The sequence below is a fragment of the Mus caroli genome, chromosome 18 (genome assembly GCF_900094665.2).
Source record: "Mus caroli chromosome 18, CAROLI_EIJ_v1.1, whole genome shotgun sequence".
Taxonomy (NCBI): Eukaryota; Metazoa; Chordata; class Mammalia; order Rodentia; family Muridae; genus Mus; species Mus caroli.
This window is the reverse complement of record NC_034587.1, coordinates 58,755,609-58,766,044: the sequence shown is the minus strand read 5'-3', so window position 1 is coordinate 58,766,044 and position 10,436 is coordinate 58,755,609. Positions and strand designations below refer to the sequence as shown.

General features: G+C 48.3%; 1 protein-coding gene across 4 annotated transcripts in view; it reads right to left on the bottom strand.

The window, feature by feature from the left end:
• The window catches only part of Sh3tc2 (SH3 domain and tetratricopeptide repeats 2), a 69,344-nt gene extending 61,985 nt beyond the window's left edge, over window positions 1-7,359 (bottom strand). For 2 of the 4 annotated variants that reach the window (XM_021150689.2, XM_021150688.2), the window contains exon 1: window positions 7,135-7,359. In XM_021150689.2, coding sequence (XP_021006348.2) covers window positions 7,135-7,255 — 121 coding nt within the window. In that variant the 5' untranslated portion in view covers window positions 7,256-7,359. Of the gene's footprint in view, window positions 1-5,460; window positions 6,270-6,317; window positions 6,791-7,134 lie in introns of those variants that run through there. The other 2 variants (XM_029472142.1, XM_029472141.1) reach the window with 2 other exon arrangements.
• Window positions 7,360-10,436: the final 3,077 nt, after the last annotated feature.

The following is a 10,436-nucleotide window of genomic DNA, read 5'->3' as shown; positions in this document are numbered from 1 at the left end:
CATTCACACACACATACACACACACACACACATTCACTCACACATACATACACTCACACACACACACATACACACACACATTCACACACACACACTCACACACACACACATACACACACACACATTCACACACACACACTCACACTCACACACACAGGAACATTCACACACGCACTCATACACACTCACACAGAAACACCTACACACACTAGGCATAAATATATACTAAAATGGAGCTTCAGATTGGGACACGGGACGGGGACTGGGGTGAGGTGGGAGGAGTGGTATTTTGACTGCTTAAGGTAGAAAGGAGAGCAGAGAGCGCAACCAAAAAGCATGGAGAAGAAGACAAAAAGAGTGGAGACATTTACCCATTGCTTTAGACACAACAGTGTGCCCAGCCTCCACCCCTGTGCCATGCACAGTCCAGGGTAGTTCTTTCCTGCTGTGCTGCCCCAATGAATTATGCTCTCAGCATGGAGACCATCAAATAATACATAGTCAGTGACAGGTCTTCACACAGTATGGACCAGAGAACCCAAAATGTTGGATAACCCTGTAAGTCTGGCCTCTTTTATGGTATTGTCCAAATAAAAAGGAGCTTGAATCTTTAGTACATTAATTTTGGTCTCTGATCTTTGTCCTCTCAGGACAAAATTTCTCAAGAACTAAACCACTGGACCAGAACTGTTAAGCAGGACTGACTTCTAGGGGAAAAGGTTAGTGTTCTTGTCTCTACCAGTATTTCTGAGTCATTTATTTACTCTCCACAACTGTCTATAACATTTAGGTCAGAGGTGTACAGGCCCATCCAGTCTTGCCCTCTGGACCTGTGGTTTAATGGCAAGGTCCATACAAAACTCAAGCCGTCACAGCCACCCTAGCTAGTGCCAAACTGCAGGTCCTCATCCCACTGCCAGAAGGCTTGGTTTCTCTCCACTGTGGGCCTCCATGTGGCATCTTAACACCAGGGGTCTCTCCCTATCTTCGCGGTGGGAGCAGTTAGCAAGGTTGACATACAAAATGGGTGTCAGCTTGAGTCCACAAAAGAACATGCAGCTCTTCGTTCAGGAAACACTGTTAGCTGCTCAGGGCTGAAAGCTAGACAGCCTAGTGGGAAATCTGGCAGTGGTGAGTTAGAGCCGAGCAGGAATCAGAAGTAACCAAAGCAGGTGGGTGGTGGGAATCATAAGACATGAGAAAGAGCACAAATCAGACTGATGAAATGACATTGGACAGGGTGTTTGCCTCATCCACTTCTGGGGTCTTGTATGTGTCTGGTTATAAGAGAAGGAGGTGACCAAATCAGAGCTTCTGAACCCTGGTTGTTTATTTGAGTCATACATACATACATACATACATACATACATGTATACATACATACATACATGTATACATACATACATATGCATACATACGTGTATACATATATATGTATGCTTGCAACTTCTGCTTCAAATGATCCAACAGTGTCCTCTTCACTCTAAGAATTTATGATACACACGCGTGTGTGCACATGCGTGCAAGCGCGCGCGCTTACACACACACACACACTACAAATACAACAAATCATTTTTTAAAACTTTGAAGAAGACCTGTTATTAAAATTAGTAGTTTTTTCATTCCTATGTGATATTATCAGCTTAAGGCAAGGTTAAGAACCGTGTAAGCAGATTGTGGTTCCTCGGATGTCATGAGTGTCTAATCAATTGTCCACTGAGGCTCTGCATTTCTGGCATTTCTAAATGGTGTTTCCATCACTGTCCGGAGGAGCACATTCGGAGAGTGGCAGTCGCTTTCCCTACCCTGTGACCACGTTTAACCATGTAGTAAACTCCCCCAAACGTCCTTTTCCTCTCCTACAGAGAGAATGTTTAATGTTAATCGCTTAATATCATTTAGTAGTCAGAATGCTTCTCTACCCCGAGATGCTCGCTTGCATTTGCCTAGAAACCTGGAGGAGGTATAGCTCAGGGTTCTCACTCTCACAGGCTCGCAGAGGTGAGCGGCTGCTGTCCCACCACAAAGCACTTGCTGTCCCACAGCCGGCCTACCCAGTCACTCATTAAATCCTTGCACAGAAAATGGTCTCTCTGACAGTTGCAGCCTGTCGAGTGAGCCTACTTTCAGGAGGGAAAGTCCAAAGTAATGACTCTGATGTGGGACACAGGTCACACAGCCTGTCAGGAGATGTGAGGCTTTGGAGAAGATAACCACAGTTTTTCAAACTGTGATTCGTTCATGGACATAAGCATTAAAATTACTTGAGCACTTTTTAAATTATGCTTTTTTGCATGTATAGGTGTTTTGCCTGCATGCGTGTCTGTGCACCACTTGCATGTCTGCTGCCTGCAAAAGCCAGAAGATCTCCTACAAAAGCCAGAGCATTTGATCATAGATAGTTGTGAATCACCTACTTGAGGGTACTGGGACTGAACCCAGGTCCTTTGGAAGAATAGCTGGTGCTCTTAACCAATAAACCATCTCTCCAGCTTGTAGGGACTTTTTATAAACAAAATGTCTGGATCTGGGAAGATAGCTCAGCAGTAGAGCACTTACCAAGCATGCTTGGGGCTGGGTGTTCAATACCCAGCCCTGAGAGTAGGGAAGATGGGACATTTTTGAAAGATGTCTCTAAAAACAAATTTACAGAAAATACAGATGAATGCCTGTGTAATTTAAGTTGCCAGTGGTTTCCTAAGCAACATGGGCAAAGACCTATCCTCCTCCCTGAAAAACAATGCATAAACTATAATGCATTAAGTTTAAGAACTTATGCTAGGGCTGGACAGATGACTCAGTGGTTAAGAGCACTGACTGCTCTTCCAGAGGTCCTGAGTTCAAATCCCAGCAACCACATGGTGGCTCACAACCAACTGTAATGAGATCTGATGCCCTCTTCTGGTGTGTCTGAAGGCAGCTACAGTGTACTTTCATATAATAAATAAATAAATCTTTAAAGAAAAAAAAAAAGAAACTTGAACGAGGAATACACAAGAAAACCCATGAGAAAGTTGCAGGGGGCGGGGCTGGAGGGATGGCCTCTCATTTGCATACACCTGTTGCTCTTGCAGAGGACCTGGATTTTATTCCCAGCACCCACACAACGGTTCACATGCATCTGTAAATCCAGTTTCAGGGGCTCTAGTGTTGTCTTCTGACCTCCTCGGGCACCATGCAGACATGTGGTACACCTACATACATGCCAGCAAAATGCATAAGATACAGTGAATAAATCTAACTGGAAAGTCCTTTTAATCTGTAGGAAATGAGCACACAGGGTAGCCATGCATGCTTGGAGGTAGAAGCCATCTTGCACAAGCTGAGCAGGTGGGTAGCCAGGCTTGGTATTTACGTACAGACTGTAGGGGCAGGAGAGGTGAGCTCTTTGTGGCAGGGTGAATTATGAGATGTATGTAAGCAGAGCAGAGCTTTGGGACGCTCTTGGCAGTGGAGCAGTATAATAAAAGTGTCTACTCTGCTAAGAGTAGCATAGGAAGGACCCAGAAAAAGAAGCAGAAGATTCGAAGAGGACAGAGGGGTGGGAGGGAAGCTGTTAGAGGATGGGGGCGGGGAGGGTGGGGAGCGGTGGGAGAGGAGTAAATGATACATTGTTTTGAAGTAAGAACAGAGAAGGAAGGCATCCTGACCTGCCAAATCCTGGCGATAATCACAAGGGAGAAACAATCACCACAGAAAACGAATCTGGGGAAATGTAGGCCGGGAAATGAGAGCTGACTTTACCAAGGTCACACAGCCAGTTATCGCAAGAGTCAGAGCTCGCCCAAATCACCGGGGCCAGACTTTGTTATTTCTACTACAGCGGCTGACCTAGGAACTCTAAGGTCAAAGGTCTCGGATGAGGAAAGCCTCTCCTTGCAGAAACCTGCTGGAGATGGAGCCCTTCCCTCTTCTCTTCCTATGGCTGCTTCTCTGATCCTTCTGCCGCCCCCAGCCATGAAGAAGATCAACCCTGAAGGTGCCCCCTGCATGCTCTTCATTACTTTATTACATTTTTCTCCCTTTGACCCAGCAAACACACCCACACCATCAGCAGTTTTTGTGAGGTAAGCCCACATCTCCTTGCTGGGGCAAAAAAAAAAAAAAAGACTGTAACTATAGTTACATCCATCCATATGGATGTAGCCCAGAGTATAATATAGAGGAGTGGGCAAGCAAGTTGTAGCATTGTGTTTACATTATTATTTTTTTTGCAATGACTTGGTGTGCATGAATAGTTAGTAAAGGGGAAAAATACAGATTGTGGACAAGGCTCATTATTCCAACGCTCTGTAGCGTCATAGAGTTGATAAGGTCACTCCATTCCTTTAAATCCTTGATGCTCTGTCTCTTACTGTGGGTATTCCCCTCCTCCTGTAATTACATCAATGTGTCAGTCATACTAGAAAGCCTGAAGAGAGAGTGGCAATGTCTACACACATCTCCCCTGCATCTTCTATATAAGAATTGCTGCCAAATCTCCTCAAAGAGGCGTTGGAGATAAGGAACAGTGACATGGCTTCCTTTGTGCTGTGAAGGGGGGGGGGGGACTTGTTGAACTTGTTGGTGACTAACAATGGCAAGAAACCCACAGCAGGGCAGTCACAGATACTGGCCAGGACCTGCTCCCCGCCTCCACCTCCACATGCTACTGGAAGATTTCTGCAGAAAGTGAGAAACATCACCAGGAGAAGCTACCAGTTGGGTCTACATGGGTGAACACAGCTTGCTGGGGCAGCCCAAGCCAGTTTCCATTACTAAGTCACCCCATGGCAAACCTGGGCAGCCATCCAGGATCCCACATTATCTCTAACCTTCTTCCTTGCCTCCCCACATAAGGACACGTGTTTGCTACTCACTCTTAACTCCCTCCTAAATAGACATAGTAGCGGAAGCAGCCAAAGAAACTAGACCTCTCTCCACTAGAGAGTAACACATTGGAGGTGAGGGGTGGCCAGTATTCGATAACAGTAGAACAGCTCGCTGACCATCACAGAATGTCATGTGCATGAGACACACTGTCCAATCTAATCCTCCCCAAGTTTCCTGTGATCGGCACCACCACTTGACGCCAGCACACTGCCAGATAACTGCTAGTCAAAGGTCTGACAGACTTCCCTAAGGTCATGCAACTGTTTGAGCCGTTCGTTCAGGAGAAGCTTCAGCCGTTCAGAGAAGCATCTCAGACTTTGTGACATTTCCCTAGGATCTACTGGGAAGCTGGGATGAAAATATTTACACCATCTGGCCTCAGATATCATCCCTAGTGACTTCCCTCAGGAAAAGCCTGGTGGGTGGAGAACACCTCAGGAAGAAGGACACGGAAATTCTGACAGAATAAATGGTAAGCCGGCTTCTGATGAAACAGTGAACCCAGGGGCCCAGCAGTGCCAGCGTGAAAAAGGCAAAGAGAATAAAATTGGTGGGTGACAGTGTCGTGGAACTTCAGGGACACCTTACCATGTCAGCTTCCTAGCTCTGCGCCGCAGAACTCTTCCCAAATGGAACTCCCAACAGCAGCAGAGCACCACCCAGAGAAGCTGGAGTTAAGCATCAGGGACAGAGCCCTGGAGTGCCTCCACTGGCAGCTTACAGCTTCAGATGACCCTCAGGTGACCAGTGGAACCCTGAGAATGTGGTGTGCTAGGGTCATCGAACTATCATTAATGAGGCCTGGCAAGCTACTATGCGTAATTGACTGTGTGCTAGGCTGTTTTCTAAGTCAAAAAGTGTAAACTTAAGGCCACCATAACCTTGTGAGGAGAGCATGATGTGGTATAAAATCCATGGGTGGGGAAGCCGAAACAGGGGCATTAAATAAGTTACTCAGAGTGGATAAAAGAGTCAAGCTCAAACTCAGATCTTTAGGCCTGAAAGCTGGAAGGGGCTGACCACAATGATATGTGCCTCCCTGGAGGTAAACTCAGTGCTAGACCTGGACCCCAGGTCCCTGACTTCCAGACCTGTGATCCCAAAGTAGCCCTCACTATGTCTGGTCCCATGGGGGTAACAAAGACAATGGGATTTGGGGGAAAGTTTGAGAAGTCTAGAAATTTTGGAGAGACGAAATGTGCCATGCCTTTTGTGACGTTTGGAGTTGGTCAGCTTAGTTTTGGGTGGGTCCTTGGTGTTTCTTGTCTAAGAAGTCCTTGCTGTTAGTGTCAAAGTGCGTAGGCCAGGACTTCTAGCTTGCTTGCTTCAGAGAGAGAGAGAGAGAGAGAGAGACCTTTTGATGAGCCCAGGTCACAAGATCATAGAGGAAAGCAGTCAGTCAAAGGAAAAGTCCTTGGTTAGGGGAACCTCCAAGTGGTACTCACCCAAACCATAGGAGTGCTACAGGGAGCCATGTGACCCTAATACGGTTGCAGAAAGATGCCTATCTCCCAAGCAAACTCTCAGCCAGCCCAGCCCTTCTCCCCTACAGCCACAGCTCCTCCAGATGAACATCCTACAGTGTAGGAAAATTTGCAGGGGCTTTCAACAATACGTCCAATTGTCCTGGTTCGCTGTGACCCACGGTCTGTATTTTAAAGCTGACCACGTCCCAGGAAAGCCCTCAGTCTCGGGCAAACCAGGAAGGCTGGTCACCGTGTGCCCAGATCGCTGGACATCTTCTTAGGACAATTTTCCATGACCTCAACTCTACCGGCCAAAAGCCACCACAACAGGTAGGAAGGAGGAACCCGCCCCAGTGTTTCCTCCGCAGCAGAAGCCCCGATGAAAATAGCGCCGAGTGACCCCGGCCAAATTGATGACCGTCGTGGGCTACAGAGGAACTCGCTACAGAGCCTTCTTCCTGTCCCAGGGAATCTTGGGAAGGAAGGAAGGCAGGAAGGGCTTAGTCACACACTAGGAGTGGCTGCCAAGGGCCGCCCTCACTCCCTGTCCACAAAGTACAGCCCCAGCACACAGCTCACTTCTTGGGGAAAGTAGATGCTCCGAAGACTTCATCGACCTTTTTATTGCTCCCAGAATGGGAAACTCCAAACTAGAGAAGGAAGAGAGGCAGCCAGAAATTACAGCCTTCTCCCAATCTTTGGAAGGACAGTTTTTCCAAAGCACCAACTCCCTGAGCCTTCCCTGGACCAAGCACTCTTGCCTGAGTCCTAGGCCAGATCCCCTCAGGAAACTCACCTGGGCCCCAGGGTAGACTCCGCTCCCCAGGGATACAGAAACAGCCACCCATGTGTGCACCATCCTCCCTGGGCCAAGGCCCCTGGGAGCGCCAGTCAGAAGAACCTTGGGAGCCTCCCATCGGTGGTGTCCCTCCTCCCCGCCTCCTCCCTGGCACACGAGGAGGGGGGACCGAGGCTGTTCAATGCACAATGCAGCCTTTGATATCCGGCCTGCAGTGGGGAGGCCAGGGAGGGTGGGAGGGGCCACCCAGCCTGTAGGCCAGATAGTCCTAGCACTGTCAGGCCTTGGCCTGGGGAGCGGCTCCTCCCTGCCTTGCTACAGATTGCTTCATGCCTATCAGGCTGTGGCACATTCCTCTCATTCTAGGATCCAGATGCAGGCTGGTTCTTGTGAGCGTGGCCGGAGCAGAGGAGGGCAGACAGCATCCCACGAGTCAAGGGTGTTGTTCTTGCTCTCTCCCAGGTGGACTTGGCCCGCAAACACCCCTGCCAGCTCTTAGAAAGCCTCTCTGCAAACGCTTCCTGGGATGTTTGGGAAAATCAGACCTGTAACTGAGTATCTGCAGGATCAGGAAGCCAGTACTGGCTGGCGAACTGTGTGGACTACACCAGCCCCCAGTTGTGGACAACCCTCCCCCTCTCCCCCAAAGTTCTGATGGGAGAGAATCCAGGAAATCACCTAGCGTTACCAAAGACTTGATGGCTGAAGGACCAGACTATGCAAAACATTTAAGGTGTCAGGCACTCACAAGAACTGGTCATGCTAGAACAACCTCTTTTCTGTTTCAGACGGTCAGTGAAGCAGGGGAGTTCATACCACACAAGGAGGTTGAGCCTCAGGGGAAAAAAAATCTCTCAGGAGATCACTTACAGGAGGGAGAGTGAACAGGCTGCATACCCACAAGACAGCTCAGGGGGCATGACTGCTCTAACAAGCCATTCACCCATTCACAGGATCACTGAGCACTGATTTCCCTCCCTACCCAGAGCAAAGGTCTGCAGGAACGCCCAAAGACAAGAAGGTACTTGCTGAGAGAGGCAGGGTCCTGGCTGGCTTGTGCCTCAGGCTCTCTGGAGATGGAACTTTCAGGTCTCACAGAGCTTTTAGAAAGGGCAGTGTCCTGGTCAGGTTTACATTCCGGGAGGAGCCTTGGGTGACAGTGTGAAGGACAAGAGGGTCCTGCAATAGTCAAGAGAGTCCTCAGCCTAGGGGCACACAGTACACAGAATCTCCAGCAGGCTCCCCTACTCCAGCTTCAAAGACTGTATGCTAATTGGTTATGTGTCCATCAGAGACTGTTTTCCAAGAACCAAACACTCATTATATATTACTTAGGTACCATAAGAGTCCCATAATGTAAGCATTACTTTTTTTTTTTTTTGGTGAGGAAAAAAAGAAGGGAAGAGAAGCATTTAATTTGCCCAAGTGACTACAAACACACACACACAAACACACACACACACACACACATATCGCATTTCCAAACGTCAGACTTAGTCCCTGGACCCATCCAAGTTGCTTCAATGGCTTGAAAGTATCGCCTTTCTGACATGTGAGTTCTTCCCACAGTGATAGATCACCCTCTGCACCAACCTCCATGGTGGAAGGCATAGTGGAAGAGGAGGGCTGGAGATAACAAGGACTCATAGGGTGTGGTCCCTTGATCCCAGCCCACCACCACCTCCCCTGTGGTGGGTGTTTTGTCTATGCACAACTGTTTCAAGTATGTTTCCCATGACATGTGCCGTGCCCTCCCCTAACCGAAACCTACTCAAGAATAAAGGGTAAGTGTTCTTTAGAAAGCAGCCATTCAAAGACTCTCAGAGGAATCCAGGAACCCGACAATGAAGAGAAGCCAAGCAAATGGGTAGGCTTGTTCTTTCTGTGGGACTTATCCACGTGCCACTTTCATACAAGGACCACACAACCAACAATATGAAGGACCAGAGACCCAGAGCAACTGTCTTAGAGGATACCCTGGGGCAGCTGGTTAAGACAGACATTTTGGCAGGTCTGAAATGAACTAACTGCCCATTCTTGAGGAAGCCCTTACTTCCCTTGAGACGCGAAGACCTCACTCAGTTCCGTTCATGAATTGTTCTGACGAATCTGTCAGGACAAAGACAGGCAGGAGGAGCAAAGGTCCTATGTGGCAGGCTCCTGGCTTGCATGTTACGGGAAGCACAGTGGCCAGAGCGCTGGGAAGAAGGAATCTGTGGATGAGCAAAGAGATCACAGCAGCAAATGGCTCTGGTCTCCGTGCTGGAGCTCTCGAGGACAAACAGCCAGTGTTCCATGCAGTCAATGAAGTTTTTACTTAAAATACTTATTTTCTTTTGTTCTCCCCATTTAAAAACAAACAAAAAACTCAGAACCAAACCCAGGGCCTCCTGCCCGGCAGGCAGGTACACTTACTGAGTTCTACACTCCTAGCCTGTATCGTGTCTTTACTTAGGATGGATTTCTTGAGATCTAACCCACCCTGAGGGCCTCTGTAGCTACCTTTACGCCGGTGTATTGGCCAAATACCTGTGATAGTTTCCTGCTGAACATTACAATTCCCAGCCCCCCTTGCAGACTACAGATGTCATTTCCACCCCTATGAGAGACCACACTCCATTTTCACTGTAGGCATTTTGGCCAGCCATACACGTGAGTGGTAAGACCCAACTTCACCATGAATAAACATGGTCCTCCGAAGACCAGGCCAAGGCCCCCACCCCCCAGCTGCTTTCTTAAATAATCTAAGAACCTGGGCACCAGGAGCTTTGCAAGTTGGCACAGAACTAACCATTCCAAAGGATGAGGCCACAGTCCGAGTGCATGAGCGGGCAAAGCCACAGAGAGTTCGCTGAGTGTTTCCTTCCTCCTGAACAAGTGAGAGAATTAGTGGGCTGTCTACTAAAATGTTGGGCCTTGGGAAGCAAGCTTTGGAAGAGCTAGCTTTCTATGTGGGAAGTTCAAGGGCCTTTGACATGTGTGTCTAAGCAAAGACAGAAGCAGGAACAGGCGCTCGGAGAGGCTTACCAACCACTGACTTTAGCAGAGGGAACGGGACCAGTAAAATGTTTAAGTATAATTGAATTCCCAGGAAGGAAGTGTCTTTAACAGCAGGTGTACTGGCGAGTTTCATGTCGACTTGACACAAGCTAGAGTCATCAGAGAGAAGGGGAACCCAATTGAAAATTAAGCTCCCCTAAGATCCAGCTGTAAGTTTAACTAGTAAGTGACGGGAGAGGACCCAGGTCATTATGAGTAGGGCAATCCCTGGGCTGGTGGCCCTGGGTTCTTTAGAAAAG